The sequence below is a fragment of the Notamacropus eugenii genome, chromosome 2 (genome assembly GCF_028372415.1).
Source record: "Notamacropus eugenii isolate mMacEug1 chromosome 2, mMacEug1.pri_v2, whole genome shotgun sequence".
In the NCBI taxonomy this organism is placed as follows: domain Eukaryota; kingdom Metazoa; phylum Chordata; class Mammalia; order Diprotodontia; family Macropodidae; genus Notamacropus; species Notamacropus eugenii.
The window spans coordinates 213930645-213950012 of NC_092873.1; the positions used below are offsets into that span (position 1 = coordinate 213930645).

Here is a 19368-nt window from a genome sequence, read left to right on the forward strand (position 1 = left end):
AGCACTATGATCTCTGTTTTTTATTAAATTATTTTAGTTGTTTTCAGTGTTCTACAATCACTTCCACATATCTTGGATTTTTTCCCTTCCTTCCCCTTCTTTCCCCCCTCCCTCCCTGAGACAGCATACAATTTTATATGAGTTCTACACATACATTCCTATTAAATACATTTTCACCTTAGACATGTAGTGTAGAAGAATTAAAATGAATGGGGGAAATCATAAAAAAAAACAAAACATAACACAAAAGAAAATGGTCTTATGATCTCTGTGTTAAAGATGAGAAATCTAACCTCAGAGAAACTGAATTTCAGAGATGGGATTTGAACCCATCTTCCTGACTTGAGTTCAGCCTGTTCTTTAGAATAGTGAAGTCATATTCCAATAGAAACAGAGGCCACTAAAAGGTAGATAATCATTCCCTGCAGATCATATATTAACTCAGAAAACTACCTGTTATCTATGGAATACATTCCATTGTCTGTCTATTTTGTTAATTTTTTCCCAATTACATTTTAATCTGGTTCAGGCCACACTGGTGAGTGCTTTCCCTGGCTATTTTTGACCCCTCGGAGCTAGAACGCTGGGCTGAATCTAAGATAATGAAATACACTTAGGCTGAAAAAATAAACTTCATGAATACATGATGAGAGAGGTATGATTAGACAGTTTACCTGCAATGGGTCTAAGAATTTTAGTGGTTTGAAAGGAAGAAAATAAGCATTTATTAATCACCTACCAGGTGCTAAGCACAGTCACACTACAGGATGTGTGTTTAACACTTCTACAGTAGGACATTCCCTAACTGTCTTGCTATTCCTGGCCCAAGACTCTCTATCAACCCAGGGCATTTTCACCTGCTAGAGTATTCTTCCTCCTTAATCTGCCTCCTGGTTTTCCTCCAAGGACCAGCTAAAATATCACCTTCTACAAGAAGCCTTTCCCTATCCCCCTTATTCCTAGTCCCTTCTCTGTGCTGATGATCTCCAGTTTATCCTGTATTTATCTTGTTTTTTGTTTGCATGCCGGTTCCCCCGTTAGAGTGTGAGCAGGTACTGTTTTTTGCCTTTTTGGTGTGTATCCCCAACACTTAACACAGTACCTGGCACATAGTAGGTGTATAAGCACTTACTGACTGCCTATCCCTGAAGATACCATCTTTAAGTACATATTGCTTTGTTAAACATAATATTGGCCACTGGTTTTGTGCATCCAAGGAAAATGAAACAAAAGGATAGGGGCTTAAGAGAGAAACAGAGATTGTACTTGAACTAAGGAAATAGACAAAAAGTTTTATCATGGAGTCATAGAACATTACAAGTTCCAACTAAAATCCTCTCTTTTACTGGAAGCCTTTCCCAGTCTCTCATCATTCTAATACCTTTCTTTTGTTATTTCTTATTTATCCTTAAATAGCTTGATAGATATAAATATATATAAACCTCAAAGGAGCTTATAATTAAAAGTATTGTCTCCCACATTTAATTATAAGCTCCTTTGAGGTTTCAAGGGCAGGAACCATCTTTTGTCTTTTTTTTTGGGAGATCCCCAGCACTTAGCACAGTGCCAGCCACTTAGTAAAATATTGATTGATTGATTAGAGGTCATAGTGCATTTAGCCCAAAGGAACATTAAGAAAAAGAAGAGATACGATTATTTAGCAAGTCATCCACATAAAAGCATAGGATTGGATAAATTATACTCTTCCCATTCTTTCCCTTCAGGTTTATAGCCCATGGTTATGTAGTGGTTATATGAATTTTACTTGATCTGAGATTTAGAGATGCTTGAATTCCCATTTGTAGCAAGGTGTAGGAAGTATTGTCATTGTTAAATGATCTCCTCCCAGTTACTGATCCCTGCTTTCACTGTTCACTGAAAGGCATTTGAAATGAATATTTTTCAGCACTCGTTGTCACCTCAGCGGGCACCAGAGAGACTTCTTCAACTGGCAGAGAGCAATCTGAATACATTGGTGACCGAAATGGATGAACTTCTCACAAGAGTAAGTGCGCAGAACCACTAGTACTTTGGGTCTCCTTGGAAGACACAAACTTAGAAAGCATCAAATAAGTGGAGGGATAAATTTGCTTTTCCTCTCAAAATGTTGTTTTCCCAATCATTATTATTGTTCATTTTGTCAATGAAGTAAGACAAACATCATAAATAAATGTTCACTTTCTAATTCCCATTACTTGAGACTACAGATCATTGAGTTGCAGTTAGGTATCCTGACTCATAGCAAGATGAGCAACCATCAGCAGATATGACTGGTGGATGGTTTGAGGGGAGGAAGATATAATTCATTATAGAAAGTCAAAATCATTATGTTGAAAAGTGAAAGAGAAGAAAGTAGTATCAGTTTCTTTAAAAGAACTATCTGTTCAGAGATCTTCCTAACAGAATTATATAACTTCTAAAACTAAAAATTCCTAAAAACAACCTAAATTCCAGTAATAGAGTAATAATTAAATAGATTTTATGCATTTTGCATTTTTCTTCTTAAACTTTTTGTGGGGTTCTAATGAGGAAACAATGTACAAATGCAGACTGACAGTTATTCGGCAATTTATAGTCTTAAGAGAGTTGCCTGAGGCACTTAGAAATTAAATGACTTGCTCAGGTTCCTTCAACCATTATGTGTTGGAGAATAATACTTGAACCCAGGCCATTTCTCTACTACATCATACTATTGTAATTTAATTACATTACTACAATCAATGCAACAAATATAAGGAGCATAAAAAATATGGAAAAAATCTGAATGAAATAATATAAAGTGAAAAAGGGCAGACCCAAAAGAATGGAGCACGCACTAACTCCTACCATATAAAGAAAAGTGAATGACAAGAAATGGACCAGGAATCCTGAGGAGAGGACTCAAGGGGAATTAAAGAAAAGTTATTATGAAGCTTTATGCATCAAATTTGACTAATTTAAATGTAAGCAGTTACTAAGTTCAGTTGGTTTAATGTTCAAAGTCAAGTCTTGGGTACAACATTTGATTTTTTCTAAGTTGGATAAATAAAAACTCAGGGAAAACAGGAAGCAAAAGAAAACACTGTCATTACTCTCAAGGGCAGTGATTCTTAGTTTGGGAAATGGAAACACCCCTACAGGGCGTTCTGACAGACTCTCATTGTTGGATTTCCTCTACTTCCTAGAAGTGCTCTTTGGCAAACATTAGTTAAAAGCTAAGGTTAGTTTTGAGAAATCCTCCTTTTAGGATGCTGGAAGACACTAAAGAATGGAGTAAAATGTGGGTAAGGAATCATTAATTGAGCGTATTCTTTCAGGCAGTAAATAGTTAATGTCAGAGACTCAGGGACTTGCAGCAGGTTATCTTGTCAGTCTGATAATTGATGACATCATTGGACATTTCAAAGGAGAGCAAAGAGCCTAGCCTAGTGCTTAGCATAGACCAGTGACTCATATTTACATAGTCCTCAAATGTTTCCAAAGTGCTTGCCTCTCAGTAACTGTGAGCTCGGTAATGTAAATATTATTATCTCCTTTTTACAGAAAGTGAGACTCGAGTGGATAAAGGGTTTGTCATGGTAATACAGCTGTCAGAGCTTGCACTCCTGACTCTAGGGCCCCCGTCCCTTACCTATCATGCTGCCTCACTAAATAAATGATAAATGTTAAATAAATGAATATGAATGAGTAACAAAAATGGCTATGGAGGGCAAAGCCAGCTAGCTGGTACTCCTTTCTGTTTCACTCTTCATTCTCTAAAGGGTTGGAGCTGAACCTTTCTAGACTGGGCCTGGCTCTGGGACTATACTTTGACCATTACATTTCCTCTGATCAGTTCTTATTCCCTCTCCTTTCCTGGCACGGGCTGGGAGTGGGTAAGGGGATGGAGATGTTGCCTAAAAGCCTCTGTGGCTTTTCTCCTGTGCTCCTGGTCCCTCAACTTAAATCTCCCTCCTTCCTTTCCCCCTTTTCCATCTGAGGTAGACATTTAATCAACCACACCTTATTACAATAATTAGCTTATTGATGTACAGATAAAAGAAAAGCCTTAAGTTCTGGTTTTGGGGAGGTTTCTAGAATTATTAGTAAACTCAAAACAAAGCACCTGAGCCCCAAGATGAGATCTATATTATCTATTGGCCACAGACTGGAATCTTGACCTTATTTAAATTTGTATACATTTCAGCCAGACACCAAAATCTCCTATTAATATCACTTCAACCAGTGTATGAAAATAACATATACAACTGTCATGAAATTCAGAATAAAAAACAGCTTAAGGAATAACAAGGAAACAAACTATACATATAATGCCAGGGAATAAATAGGTATAGAGATGGAAGTTGAAAAGAAAAAAGCTTTTACAACCTTGCTCATAGTTCTTGAAAGGACTATCCACCAATAAGTTCAGTCTGAATTCTTTGTTCCAAAAAAATAAAAATTAAAAAAAAAAATACCGACAGTGTCCAACCATCCCTCCTGATTGTCCCATTGGCTTCCACATCTTTCTAGCTCATCCTTCTCACAGAAGTAAACACTATCTTCTGCCACTCCATCCTGCCTTGCCTCTCCCAAATAATCAGTTGCCAGCGCAGGGTTGCCTTCTGTTATTGTTGCCTCAGTTTAGGGTGAAGAGTCTTCTCCCACCACCATCAACATCCAACTTTCCTCCAAGAACACGACATAAAAGGGAAATCCCAATCTAGTTTCAGTGCCTCTGAGCCCTCCTTGTCCCCAGCCGAGTCTCCCAAGCCCCGTTCTCATTTGTGTTGGCCTTTGTCCCTAGGCAGGGAAGAAAATGACACCCTGTTGAAAACACTTCATCTTCTTCCATTCCTGGCACAACTTGAGAGATTCAGACCTTCAGACTTCTTTCTTGGCAGAGATAAACATGAGGAGGGCATTCCACGTTATTTCTTCTTTGTAGGAAAGTGGCACACCAGGATGGCACCTGGGCTACAGAGTATATATGCATTAAGAACTCCTAAACATTCACTGCAATTTGACACTTTTGTTGTTTCTCCCAAGAAATAGAGTGGCTTTTTTTCTTTCTAAATGTCATTTCTTTCACATATTTACTGTCATGCTGCACTAAATACATATGCTGCACACATAACATCATCCTAATAAGTATTTCAGTAGCCCTCTGTTTATTGCAGTAATCTAATTCTAAGATTTCTAAATGTCTGAAGCAGTACAAAGTCAGGAAAATTACAAGATATTTTGTTATTTCAAAAATGCACCAACACCCTTTTAGGGGCACATAAGGAAAAGTTGTCAGACATATCAAGAAAAACACCATTAATAGTCTTGCAAGATGATTTTCCCCTATTTAATATAAAACATTCATACTTATTATCATGAATTTTTACCATGTGGGACTCTTTGTTTATGGTTAGGAATGAGAAACAAGAAAATGCTTGATTTAAAATCCAATCTAGTTATTACTATGAGTAAATCAAAGAAACCTACAGAGAAGGGGGGAGGGGTATGTATCTTTAGAGAAAGCCAAAGTGTTTAAAATATATTTTAAACATGAAAATAGAACTCCTACATGTCATTTGGAAGGTAAGGTTTTAACTATATATATTAGGAATTATTGTATTTCAAAACTGCAAAAAAAGGCTAAGATTTTGACAGAGAAAAAGAGAAAGAGGAAAATAACATAAAGTCTGCCATCTTGTGGCTAGGATATTACTAAAGGGAAACAGCAATGAGCTGAAGGAACTCAAGTCCTGTGAAGGAAAACATTCTCTCTTGATCACATAACACAAAATATAGTATTGGTGATATAACTGAAGACCTAAAATATCTGGCTTCATGTCCTACTTCTGACATGGACTGGCTATGTGACACAGGGCAAGTTACTTAATCTCTCAATGCTCTTGTCAATAAGCCTCTAAGTTGCAGAAAATTTATCAGTTGGCATTGGTAGAAGAAGTTTTCTCACTCAATAGCTCCCATGCCAACGAAATCCCAGCGAACAGAGTGCCAGATCAGGAATCAGAAAGATCTAAGCTGAAATCCATCCTCAGGTACTTACTAGCTATGAGACCTTGGGCAAGACTCAACCTCTGTCTGCCTCAGTTTCCTGTAGTTTCATTTTCCTGTAAGTGGAGATAATAAGAGTACCTACCTCACCAGTTGTGAAACTCTAATGAGATAATATTTATAAAGTGCTTTGCAAACTGTAGAGCTACATAAATGCAAGCATTATCATTATTGACTATCCCTAATATCTAATTGGCCTCCACTGTAATTTGGTCCCAAAACCCATTCCAGTAAAATGTCTTAGTGAATGAAATGAAGCATCAGTTCAGAAGGAATTAGACCCAGGTAATACACTGCGTATCTAACAAACTAGCCTTGTCCTGAGTGAAGAGATACTCTGTAACAGCTTTGCCACAAGATGGATGACAAATTTTTCAGTCACAACTCATGAAATTATCTACTAGAATGTGAAATAACGTTCAATATGTGTTCATTGAGAAAGTACCCACATTGATTAAATCATACATTCTTGAAATATTAAAATGGGATGTACCAGGAATTTTATGGAATATGTCTTCAATCCATGATATCCTGCTTCAATTTTTAAAAGCCATGCCTGTGGAGTACAGTCTACCATTGTGGAAAGTCTGATCATAGTACCAGCAACAAACTATATGTTTTCCAAGGACTGTATGAAAAGTCTTATCACCACCAGGCTGTGCATTTTTTGATGAACATTTTTAACCATGATAATCCATGAAATGAAGGGGAATACAAATGGACACCTCACCTTAGACTGTCCCATTCCAATTTCTGAAATGACTACATCAGAACAGTAGGAGTGGGGTAGAGGAATCTCAGTGACATGGTTTTTAGACGATGAACATTGACTCAGTTCTAATTGTGTGATACTTTTACAGGGACCAATGGATTGTAGTTTGCCTCTCTAGAAGAGGATTACAAATCCATGGGAATACTGAAGTATAGTCATGTCCACAAATAGAATATCCATGTGGAGGATATAACGCCATGCTGTATGGAACTTGGCAAATGTGCTCAGATCCTGAAGTAGGTGGAGCAAAATATAAATATAGATGGATTTGGGAAACTTAAATGCAAAAAGAAATAAATTTTAGGTACTCAGAAGTATTTCAGTTAGCTTAGGTTGCAGTCTCTCTCCATATAGACTATATTATATAGAAAGAAGTTTGAGAGAAATGATTTAAATATAGAACCAACATGCCAAATAAATTGAGTGAAGTTATAGTACAATACAGAGAAATGGAAGGGCAGGACACTTTCAAAATCTCAGGAACAAAAATCTTTTAGAATACATATTAAAATTCATTTCCAAAAAGCCTCTTGTGATCAGCCAAGATCCAGTCCTTTTACATCAATACATTATTCTAGTAATTTTATAAAAATTTTCTAGTCAATCTATATATTTTACTATCTTGTCTGCCTATAAAAATATAAGATCTTTGAGTATAAGGATCACGTCTGACCTAAAATCCATGAATCCCTACATTGTCCAACACAATGTCTTGTATGATAAAGTTAAGCAAGGAAATGTTTGAAAATGAGAAGTGACCAAGATGGAAATGCTCTTATAAAAACTTTAAAAGCAATGAATTTAAAATTATGACTATCAATGGAAAATAGGTAAAGACAAATGAATAATGAAAATATTTTATTAATGATAAGAAAATAGCAAAGGAAAATTAGAATTTAGAAGAAATGTAACAAGAGGGAGAGAAGGGGAAGTTAGATGAAGCACTGGCCCTGAAGTCAGGAGGATCCAAGTTCAAATCCAGCCTCAGACATGTACTACTTATGTGACACTGAGCAAGTCACTTAACCCCAATTGCCTCAAAAGAAAAAAAGAGGGAGAAAGTAGGGATGCCCCAAAAGAAATGCTTTCAGACTATTTTAGAAAGATGTCAGGTGGATGTTTTCAAAATTGTCATTGGAAGAAATATATGCCTATATGAAATTGTTGGGCATAGCTCCTGGCAAGGCAAGTCCCTCTACCAATACAGATCAGCACCAATATGAAAAGTAGTCTTAGAAAGTTATCTGGAGCACTGAGGCTTTGTGACATACCCTGGGTCACACAACCAGTAGGTGTCAGAGGCAAGACTTGATCTCAGATCTTCCTGACTTTATATTCATTCTGTTCTAATACTTCTAAAAAAAATTTTTGACTTAGTTTTATAAATTTTTGTTAAGAACCTGCTGAATTTTCATATCCTGTGTGGGGAGAATGGGAGAAAATTGGTTTAAAAAAAATTAACTATTAAGAGATTCATTCAGTAATCATTAAAAAGGAAGAGAACTTGACCAGACTTCCTGAGACCCATATTGGAATCCTCCCTCCCTCATGCACTTGATACCTGCATGGCTCTTAGCAACTTATCTCTCTGAGCCTCAGTTTCCTTATGTAAAGATCAGAGTACTTATCTTGGGACCGATGACAAGAAAATGCTTTTAAAACTTAGAGTATTACATTAATATGATTTATTATTTGTAGGACTAAAGAGTTAGCTGTATTTACTTTGTCTTTCATTGTTGAATGAAAACAATTCACATGCTATGCTTACATAGGGCATAACTTGCAACTTTGAACTCAAAAAATACTTTTAAAGTAATTTGTAAAGGGAGTGGCCTCATTATCTCCTAGGAGGGCCAGGCATCATTCTCCTCTAGTATCTCCTAGGGTTTTGGAACCTGTTTCCTCGTCTCTAAGGTGGAAATTCTGTGGTATTTCCTAGTACTTTGTCTAAAAGAACTTCATTACCAGACTTGGATATATAGAATGGTTCACATGTTAAAGTGATTACTGGGATAGATTCAAGTTATTAAAACTGAAGATTAGTTTGAACAGCAAATTCTGAAAAGCAGAAATGGAAATCACCACAGGAATGTTGTCTATTCAATTGTTAAGAACTCTGCTGTAATTAGAATCTGTGTTTTTTCCTTTGAAAAGGAAGACAGAAAAACAAAGACACTAGCGGTTTCCAACCAAGAAAATTTATGTGCAGACTGCAAAATCCATGAGAGGAGCTATGTCATATAAAATAAGGAAAGAACAGCTATATTGTTCAGAGGCAGATTAATGTGTGCCTAAGGGTAATAATGCATGCCGTCTAAATATAAATGTACTTAGAATTTTTTAAAAAGCCCTATTTGATTGAACTTAATTTAAAAACAATAATCAAAAGTAAGAGAAGCATAGATAAGATACTGTATAAGGAATCACATTCAGAAGTATACTAGAACTGCAAAAGTTGAGGACATAAAACTAAGAAAATCAAAGGTAGAGAATGAAAGGGATGCCATAGAAACATGAGAATAAATAAAAAGATATTTATCAAATGCAAAAAGGAACAGCATAATAGTGAATCTGATGGAAGATGAATAAGGGACTGCTGATTTAATGAAACATGGGAACAAGCACGCAGAACTAGACAAATTACTCCTATCATTAAGTATTTAGCATTTATCTGTGGCATTATTGATAGTCTGTCATGAGTGAAACTGATTCATTATTTGGGAATTTGGGCCTTGCAATTAGTTTCTTGCCCCTCAGTGGCAGTGAATTTCACAGACTGATTTTATGGCTGAGCGACACAGTATTTCTTTTTTCCCTGGGTGACCCATCACTAGTCTTACATATAATGCCAAAAAGGGCTCAAAAAGATCATTCCTCGGGTGATATGATCTGTTATGATTTTGTAGTTGCTCTGAGGAGTGTGTAGGTATTTGATTAAGTCTCTTTAATTATTTAGAAGATTTTTGTATTAGCAAAGAAAAAAACTCACAGAATTATCAGACTTTTGCAAAAACGCTTGGTTGAGCTTCATAAATCTTACCTCTGTATTTTGCACGTAGACATTTAATAAATACCTGTTAAATGCAGGAATAAATGGCTTTCAATGTACCTTTTTTTAATATATTACTGGAATAGAAGTTAAGTGCTGGGGATTAGGAGTAATAGAACTTGGGGTCTAGCATCAGAGGACCTGAGTTCCAATGCTACTTATATTTCTAGAACTGTGTGACTATATGGCTTAATTATTAAATTCATTTATTAAGAAAAGGCAGTATAAGGGAAAAAAAAAAACTTACCCAGACTTCCAGAGACCTAGATCTGAATCCTTACTCAGACACTTGATACCTGCATGACCCTGGGCAACTTATTATATCTAGGCCTCTGTTTCCTCTTCTCTAAAGTGAAAATGACAATAATTTTGCTGTTTACCTAGAACTGATGTGAAGGCTTTTCAAACCTTAAAATGCTATATTAATACAATTTATTATCAACTCAGTGGTCCCTGTTTCCTTATCTGTCAAATCCTACAAATTCTATGATTTTAAGATCTTGCCTCAAGCCCTGCCTTAAACAGCTCTATTCTTTTCCACAAGTCACTTCATGTTTTTTCCCTTCTGTTATAAAGTCTTATCCCAGTGCCTCATCCAATAATTCAAGAAATATTTATTAAATATCTATCATGTGCAAAGCTATATACCAAGACCAGAGGCCACAAAGGGGAAATAGTTCCTGCCTTCAAGATCATATGGTTGCACAGAAGTGACATGTTGTTCTCAAAGTCCATGCCAGTGGAACACAAAATCTGGAAATCTCTAGCAAGCTCAATAAGTTTCAAAAAAAACCAGATGGTTTTCTCAATATGAGTTCTACAATAGTCTGTCACTCAAAGATAAGTTTAGCTAAATGAGAACAGGTTCATTACCGGTCAGTCAGGAGTTAGCCAACAGCTTATCTTCTTTCCTTTCCCCTTCAGGAATACATGAGGGAGCAAGACAGTTATATAAATGAAAAGGCTATATCCACTCAATACTAATAAAAATCATGGATTTTTTAAAGTATAAAAATAAAAAGTGGAGAGGAAAAAAATATTCTCTACCTTTGAGTCATGAAATAAAATGAGATAAGTGAATGGGATTAAGAAATGACTATGCATTATGAATATGCCTTTATTCAGCACAATTTTAAAGTGCTAAGGAGAGAAAGTCCTTGCCCTGAAGGAGTTTACATTCTATTAGAAAAAAACAAGTCTCAAAGATGGTAGATGGATCCAGGCTGAGCCAATATAAAAATACTCCGAGGCCTTCAAAACAAAGACACTAAATGATTATGGAATATTGTTGAGCCTGACTCTTCAATCCACGTTTTGAAGAAAGGATTGCTATAAGCCAATAGAGAGAATCCTGCAGTATAAAGGGAAAGGATAACTTCTTTCCTTGTGGTCAAGTACAATGTTAATCATATATGACACTGTACTGTTATGGAGCTGGATACAATTCCAAACATAGCTGTAGAATTCCATTTGGAGAGTGGCCAAAGTAGAGGATTTGACTTCACTTGTGCCTGAGTAAGTGATCTCCCAGAAGTACAATTATAACACTCCTGCACCTGAGAGAGTTTTCTCAGTGCCTTTGAGACCTTTCTGGCAATCTATATTACCTAGCAAGGGCAGCTCCAGAAATTCTCTCTCTTGTTGTAGGGTAGTTCCTTTTGACAAACCCAATTCGGTTCAATTCAACAATTTAGTGATGTGCACAGATGAAAACTGTTATAGTCACTGTTTTCAAGGGACTTACCATGTAAGAAGGGAATGCAATGATTAGGGAAGGCCTGATAGAAGCATACAAACTTTTCTTCATGAGAAAACAATTTTGTTTTTGCAAGGCTCATAAGTGGACCAGTTTAAAAGCAGAAAAGCAAATGAGTAAAATTTGCTTTGTAGTCAAAAACTTTAACCAGTATACTACAAAATGTCTATAATGCATCTTTATAGACAGTTGTTTTTAATTCACTCATCCACAAGGTATTACCAATTTCCCCAAAACTGTCACATGGTTCCCAGTGCTATAAAGTAATACTACATTAGATGGCCATTATTAATCATACTATTATTACCTAGTGAATAATAATATGATAAATTAAGCTTATATTGGGCTTGCATTCTTAATAATGCCACTTTGCCTGGTAAAGTGTCTTTTAATCTTTGATATGCTATTTCTTTAAAATTCTTGATCTGTGGATTCTTTCAAATTTCTCTGGCACTATAAACTTCAAGAATATGACAGAGAAGTAACAGTATAGAGGCCAACCAGCCTTGAGGGGTTTAATATCTAGTTTAGCCTCCTTTCCCCCAACTCAAGTTCCTCTTCCCCTCAATAAAGGCCACTGGATATCTATTAATAAAATCTATGACTCAGTTGATAAAATGTTTCAAATATCAATAGGTATGCTTCTTAAGTAGTCCCTCCCACCCGCACTCCCTTTGGAGAGAGGAGGATGTAGTATAATATTTTTCTAAAAGTCCATATGCTATCTTTAGTGTGAGGTAATAGAATTTGGAATTCCTCTACTTGGCATTCCAAATCCTTCATAGCTTAGTCCCCTCCTACCTTTCCATTCTTCTTGTGCTTTAGATTCCAGCAGTGACACCGGCCCCCTTGCTGTTCTGCAAATAGTCCATTCCCTGCCAGGGGCATCTTCACCTACTGTCCTCCAAACCTGGAATTCTCTCTCTCCTTATTTCTACTTCCTGGCTCCTCTTACGCAATTTCTCAGCCTGGAGAGCCCAAGATCCTCCAAGAGAGCATTTCTTTCCACCTAGATCTATTTGACTTGGTGTCAATGAAACGAAAAGCAAGGGCAGAAGGTTTAGTTAGCATCAACTGATGAGCAGTGGCCAGGTGGCTAGCCACTCTGCAGAACAGAGGAGAAACACATATAATTCACACAGCTTTAGGGCAAAAAGGATTCTATCAGCTGAAACTTCTCAATCCCTTTCCTCTTTTAGGAGATTGAGTAGGGAGGTACAGGACACCAGGTGTTTGGGAGGAGTAAGAATGGGGAGAATCACTTAGCTTCGGAGGAACATTGATATATTCAGGGTAGGGGTGTTTCCCTGCTGTTTAATCTCGTCAGATTGGAATGTTTAGGTGGGTAGGGAGGCCTAAAATCCTAGAGTCTTCCTTTAGAGATGGAATCAAACTCAGAATCTATCTTTACTTACACAATCCTCTAGGCTTTGACCTCTAAGGTTACTATTTCTGAGGAGTTGTTTTTCTTTCCCCTCCCCCCCCACCCCAAACACACAACACACAGGTTTTATCCATTCCTTCCATCCTTCTTTCAAGTCTCAGCTAAAACCCCAACCAGTACAAGAAGCCTTTCCTAGCCCTCCTGAATCTTAATGTTTTTCTGTTAATATTATCTCTAATTTATCATATATGGTAGCTAGGTCAGTGATACAGGGGATTGGGTGACACAGGTGCCATTGGGCCTGGGGGCAAGAGTTCAAATTTAGCCTCAGACATTCGGTACTGTGCAACCCTGGGCAAGTCACTTGAACTCTGAGCCTTAGCATTCTCATCTGTAAAACGGCAATAATAATAGCACTTACCTCCCAGAGTTGCAGTGCAGATCAAATAAGAGACAAATAGCAAAGCTTAGCACAGTGCTTGGCACATACTAAGTGTTTTATCATTATTATTCATCTTATGTTAGCACATAGTTATTTGGGTTGTCTCCTCCATTAGGCTATGAATAACTTGAGAGCAGGGACTGTATTTTTTTTTTCTCTGTATCCCCACTGCTTAGGACATATGCTTAACATACAAACACTCATTGATACTTCTTTGATGGATCAGTATCATGATGATAATGAGATATCACGATGTCTTTTACATTACTGCATGCATTCATTGATAACGTGTTGGGCCTTATTTGTGTCCACCTCATTGGCAAGTTACAGTTGCTAATTAGGATTTCCCATAAAATAGACTCTTTAGAGGTCATGATATTTCATGATTTACAGCTTAAAGAGTATCTTTAGAAGACTATTAATAAAGATATATATATGTGAGACTTTTCATCAGAAATAATTTAAGATTATTGAAAATAATGCATAATTTTCCAAATGGAGTCTACACAACACTTTTTATAATCAATACTAGGCCTAATTCATTGTCCATCTGCAGTACTATCTAAGAAAGAGATAGGTAGACTCTCTCTCTTTCTCTCTCTCTCTCTCTCTCTCTCTCTCTCTCTCTCTCTCTCTCTCTCTCTCTCTCACACACACACACACACACACACACACACACACACACACACACCCTTACATAAGAGGGAATCTTCATTTGTTTCATTTCTCCTGTGTGCATTGTTATTTCTATCTCTTTTGAGAGGTCATGAATTGCATTTTGGAGTTTTTATCATATTCTGCAGTTTGCTGTAATCAGCATAATGTTATCACCAAACCAGAATATTGAGAGGACTTTAGCACCTGTAGGGAGTCCCTCTTCCATTTGGATTCTGTACAGTACATTCTCCTTGAATGAATGAATAAATTTACCAAGTGCTCACTTAGATTATTGTGGTATCTTTAGTACGTGTCAATAGGAAAATAATTCTTTTTTTATTTTCAAAAAAAAATTTTCCAATTATATATAAAAATAAATTTCAACTTTTTTTTAAATTTTCAGTTCCAAATTCTCTTTCCCTCCCTGTCCTCCCCACTCAATGAAAAGGCAAGCAATTTGATTGATACAGGTCCTACATGTGTAATCATGCATAACATATTTCTATGTTAGTAATGTGGTGAAAGAAACATGCAGAAAAAGAAAAAGAAAATTTTTAAAAAGCATGCTTCAATCTGCATTCAGACTTTATCAGTTCTTTCTCTGGAGCTGGACAGTACTTTTTCATTATAAGTCCTTCAAAATTGTTTAAATTATTGTATTGCTAGAATAACCAAGTCATTCACAGTTGATCATCATTCAATATTACTATTACTGTGTACAATATTGTCCTGGTTCTGCTCACTTCATTTTGCATCATTTCATGTAAATCTTTCCAGGTTTTTCTTAAAGCATCCTGCTTGTTATTTCTTATTGCACTTTAGTATTCTATCACAATTATGCACCACAACTTATTCAGTTATTCCCCAATTGATGGACATCTAGCAGAAGAATTCTTAACCAAATAAGGGATAGATATTGTTTACAAGACCAACCTCCTCAAAGAAGAGCTAGAATATTTCCATGGCACCAAGTCAGAGCAGGCTTCTGTTGCTCCCTATTCTCTTCCCCCTCCAGAATAAAAGGCAAGAATGTCTGGAATCTCGACTAAGCCCAGAACATATTCAGTCTCCTTGGAGGAGTCTACCCCTACATTATGATTCAAAATAAATGTGAACTAGACTTATGAGTTCATTACTCTAGAGAATTTTAAATGATGAAACACCCTTTATTAATGTCAATTTAAAACTGCTCTGGTATTTACCATCCACTAGTTTATATAATATATATGTATAATGTGTGTGTGTGTGTGTATACATATATGATCTGGATTTGGATATAATTGTTTTCCTTTGTAATCTTATGTATTTTATCTTATAATTTTAACATTACTCTGAGAAGGGATCCATAGGTCAAAGCTGTCCACGAAAGAAAAAAGGCTAGAGAGTTGCCTGGGGCACTAGGAAGCTTCTTAAAAATTACCCTCTGAAGTTGGAAACATAAGAACATTAGGAATTAAAGTTATGACTATTACAAAATGCTTTTAAAGCCTTTTATCTGCCAGAGTCACCCACATGAAAAACGTAAAGAAAAAAATCAAGTTTAAACAAAAAGCAATCTAAAATCACCCAAGGAAGTATCTAAGTAACAGATTCAAATGCAAATTCAACAAGTATTTATTAGTATTTGATGCTAAATTGTCTCTGTTCTCATTGGGTAAGATGACCTGTACATAAATGACTATAATACAAAGTAATTCATGAAAAGTGGCTCAAGGAGGCACAAGTATGAAGGTTATTTATTACTTGCTAGGAAAAATGAGAGAAGTCTTTCTGAGTCAAGTAGTCTTGGAGCTATGGTTTAAAGGACTGCTAGACATTCAACAGGAGGAATATAAGAAGGGTATTTCTGGCAAAGGGAACAGTGAAAGCAAAAGCACCTAGGTGGGAAAGTACATGTCAAATATAGAGGGTGACAGGTTATCTAGACTGACCGGAGTATAGAGTACCTGGTCTTGAATGTTAGGCCAGGGAGTCTAAAATTTACTCAGGAATTTAGGAACTTAAGGGAATTAGACATCATCTGATTCTGCAAAGAGTAACTCCTTTAAGTGTTGAATATAATTCCAAGATAATAATATGAGCAGTGAACCTGAAACATTTTAAAAAGACTTTACTGACACCATTAAAATTATTGTAGTTATAGCCGTTAACTCTAAAGGAGTATAAAAAGTTCAAAGAATTTCGTAGTCTTCATCCTTTGAATTGTGATATTTTCATATACAGTTGGAGAAATGGCATGATAATATTTAGAGTTAATATACCAATTGTTATCCAAAGACCTCAAAGAACTTTATCACTGCTAATAAATTAGACTGCTTAAGTCCCCTAAGAAACCTGTAAGTAGAATATAATTCATATAGGAGCCTTTACCTAACATTGCACTGACTAGATCTATTTAAAATCCTCTTATGTACAAGAATAATTTAGTTTCTCTGAGCAAAAATGGGATTCAGTTCCTCTGGTGCCAATATGGACCTGAATCAGGACTTCACTGAGTCACTTTGTTATTTTTTTCTATTCATTTATTGTGGGTTTTTTTCCCAATTTTTTGTGAAAGTTCAGTGGAAATACATTTACATTCATATAAATGCCAAGCTGTGTGTGTATGTGTGTGTGTATGTGTAGGTAAAGAAAAATCATTTTTAAAAAGAGAAAAAAGGAAAAGAGAAAAAAATGAAATCCAAACATATTTCATAGTGTCATAAAACCCAAAAATACCCTTTTCAGGAACTATCACTAAGTTAAATATAGACATAGTATTTTACTTTACTGGGTAATGATTTTATATGAATATCTTAAATATATCACATTGATAAAATGAGATAATATTTTAAGCACTTCATAAATCTTGAAGTACTATATAAATGCTATTTTTATAGCATTATTATTAAAAACATTTTAAATTTGAAAACAAAGGCAAGATAAGATTTTCATCATTTTTTGGATAGGATTCCGTATGGTCCTGTGATTGATGTTCATCTCAAGTTATAATGTTTTTCAGAAGAAGTTACCAGTCATTTATAGCCTCTTAGTCAATCTTAATGATCTTGCTAATGTGCCACATAATAAGCATTTCCTTCTTAGCAGCTGAAAGCATAATTTTCCTTTTTTTTAAATTTTGCCTCCTTTGTTTAATTAATGTATTGATTAAAATTTATCTATACAAGCTTATCTATTATATCCATTGAGATTGGCTATCTCTGTCTCACCAATATCTCAAGAAACTAGATTGTTCTCTCTATATTTCTCATTACTAAATCAAAAGATGGCAAAGTTACATATAGTACGTGGTGACTAAAGAATTCTTTAAGAACTGCTGCTAACATTGGCTTAAAATATTACAAAAAAGGATTTTATTCTCTCTGCTTATAGGATGCCCAGCACTACACGAATTTTTAAAATGTCGATTACAGCCCTCTGGTTTCCATTTAGTATAAGAAGTAATAAAGTTTAATTGTATATTTGAGCAAAGGGTGTCATTTCCAGTACATCTGATCAATAATTTATCGATTGCCTTTGGCCCAAAGTAACATTTGAAAGTAAATGTAGCCAGAACGAGCATATCCTGCTGGAACTTTATCATATCCATTAATTATGTTTTTCCTGTGTTTGGATCATTAGGCTACCAAGGTGACAGCAGATGGTGAGCAGACTGGGCAGGATGCTGAGCGAACCAACATGAGAGCAAAGATGCTGGGAGAAATTGTTAAGGAAATTGTCCAGGATGCAGAAGGTATTTGAAGCAGCACATTTTAGTGACTCCTCCAAAAAGAGAGTGCACAAGTCTCTGTGCACATGCATTGACTTGAGTATGAACAGCCTTGTGTCTTGTGCATAGAAAGTATTCAATAAATGGTTGGCTGAAGAAGTGAAATTTCACTAGGATTAGATGACAGATTAGGATTTAAAGGTCTGTGTTCTTTGAATATTTTTAATTAAAAAATTCAGGAAAAATACCAGCAGACTGCCTACAATCCAGAGTCCAGCTAAGAACAATAGCCAGTGAATTGGTAATTATGAGCACAGAAAACAAAAAATTGAAGGTATTCCTTTAGGAATGTTCTAATTCTTGAGGAAAGACTATTACAGTTAAATAGCTAATGGCCACCTTATGCTTTGCTCCAGTTTATTTGCAAGGCAATTAAAAAGACTCTAATTCTGTAAAAAAAAAAAAAAAAAGAGTAATTTTCTCATTCCACTTGGTATATTCAAACAACATTTTTATTCTTCAAAATGACTTTTAAAGTACATTAGTACTGATTCTTAATGAGCATCTGTTGCTTAGAGTTTTTATGTATCACCCAACCATAAGATGTTATATTGCCCTAGCCCTTCATCCTCTTGGCATCTACCAATCTGGTTGAGAATCAAAGTGGAAGAGCAGAAGCAAGTTTTGGGTAAATGTCCAGAATGTGAAACTTTTTAGACAGGCAAGAAAATACTGAGCAGAAGTTACTTCTTAAATACCAATATTAATTGGAGAAGTAATTTTAAATCAGACTTAATTTTTTAAAAAATAGATGCCTTTATCAACTAGGAATGAAAATTCATTTCTTGGTTGTCATACTTTCTCATAGATTTTTGGTATTATGTCATGCTCTATATCCAAACAAAATAGGACAGGCTGCCCTGGAGGGTAAAGAATCATCCAGGGTTTTCTCTGAGAGATGCTATAGACCTCTTTATTATAGAATTATTCTAGTTTGAGCCTGAGGAGAAGCAATGGGTAAACTTTAATATTGAATGCCTACTGTAAAAATCTGAACCTTATATCTTTGTACCATTTTCTTTTCCAGATAGTAATGTTTCTGTTTTCCTCAAAGGGAAGAATAACTATAGACTTTTCCCATAAAACATTATATCCAAACCAGTATACTTTATTTATCGATGATAGCTCCAATTTATTTCATGCTTTAAGATCTATTAAGCATTTCTTCACATTAGTGCTCTGAGAGAGGTAATTCAAGTATTATCATCTCCACTTTACGGTTGAGGAAACTGAGCCTTGGGGCAATAAAATTACTTGCCTAGGGTCTATTCAATTCAACTAATATTTATTAAGCCCCTACCTAACATGTGATAGGCACTACTTACCTAGCTAGTAAGGTTATTAATTTTTAATAATCTTAATATGCTTTAACAAAGCCCATTGTGAAGCTATGGAATGCTGCTGCAGCATCTTTTGGGCCCATTGTCCATTTAAAACAGTATTCCTATAAAACAAACTATTCCTGTAAGATTGTTTCAGTTAACATCATGTTTCCTGGAATCCATTAAA

General features: G+C 35.6%; 1 protein-coding gene across 2 annotated transcripts in view; it reads left to right on the top strand.

Annotated features, from left to right (window-relative positions):
- Nucleotides 1-19368, top strand: part of LAMA2 (laminin subunit alpha 2) — a 795715-nt gene that overhangs the window by 628320 nt on the left and 148027 nt on the right. For both annotated transcript variants that reach the window (XM_072637652.1, XM_072637653.1), the window contains exons 34-35: nt 1907-2005; nt 17712-17823. In XM_072637652.1, coding sequence (XP_072493753.1) covers nt 1907-2005; nt 17712-17823 — 211 coding nt within the window. The remainder of the gene's footprint in view (nt 1-1906; nt 2006-17711; nt 17824-19368) is intronic.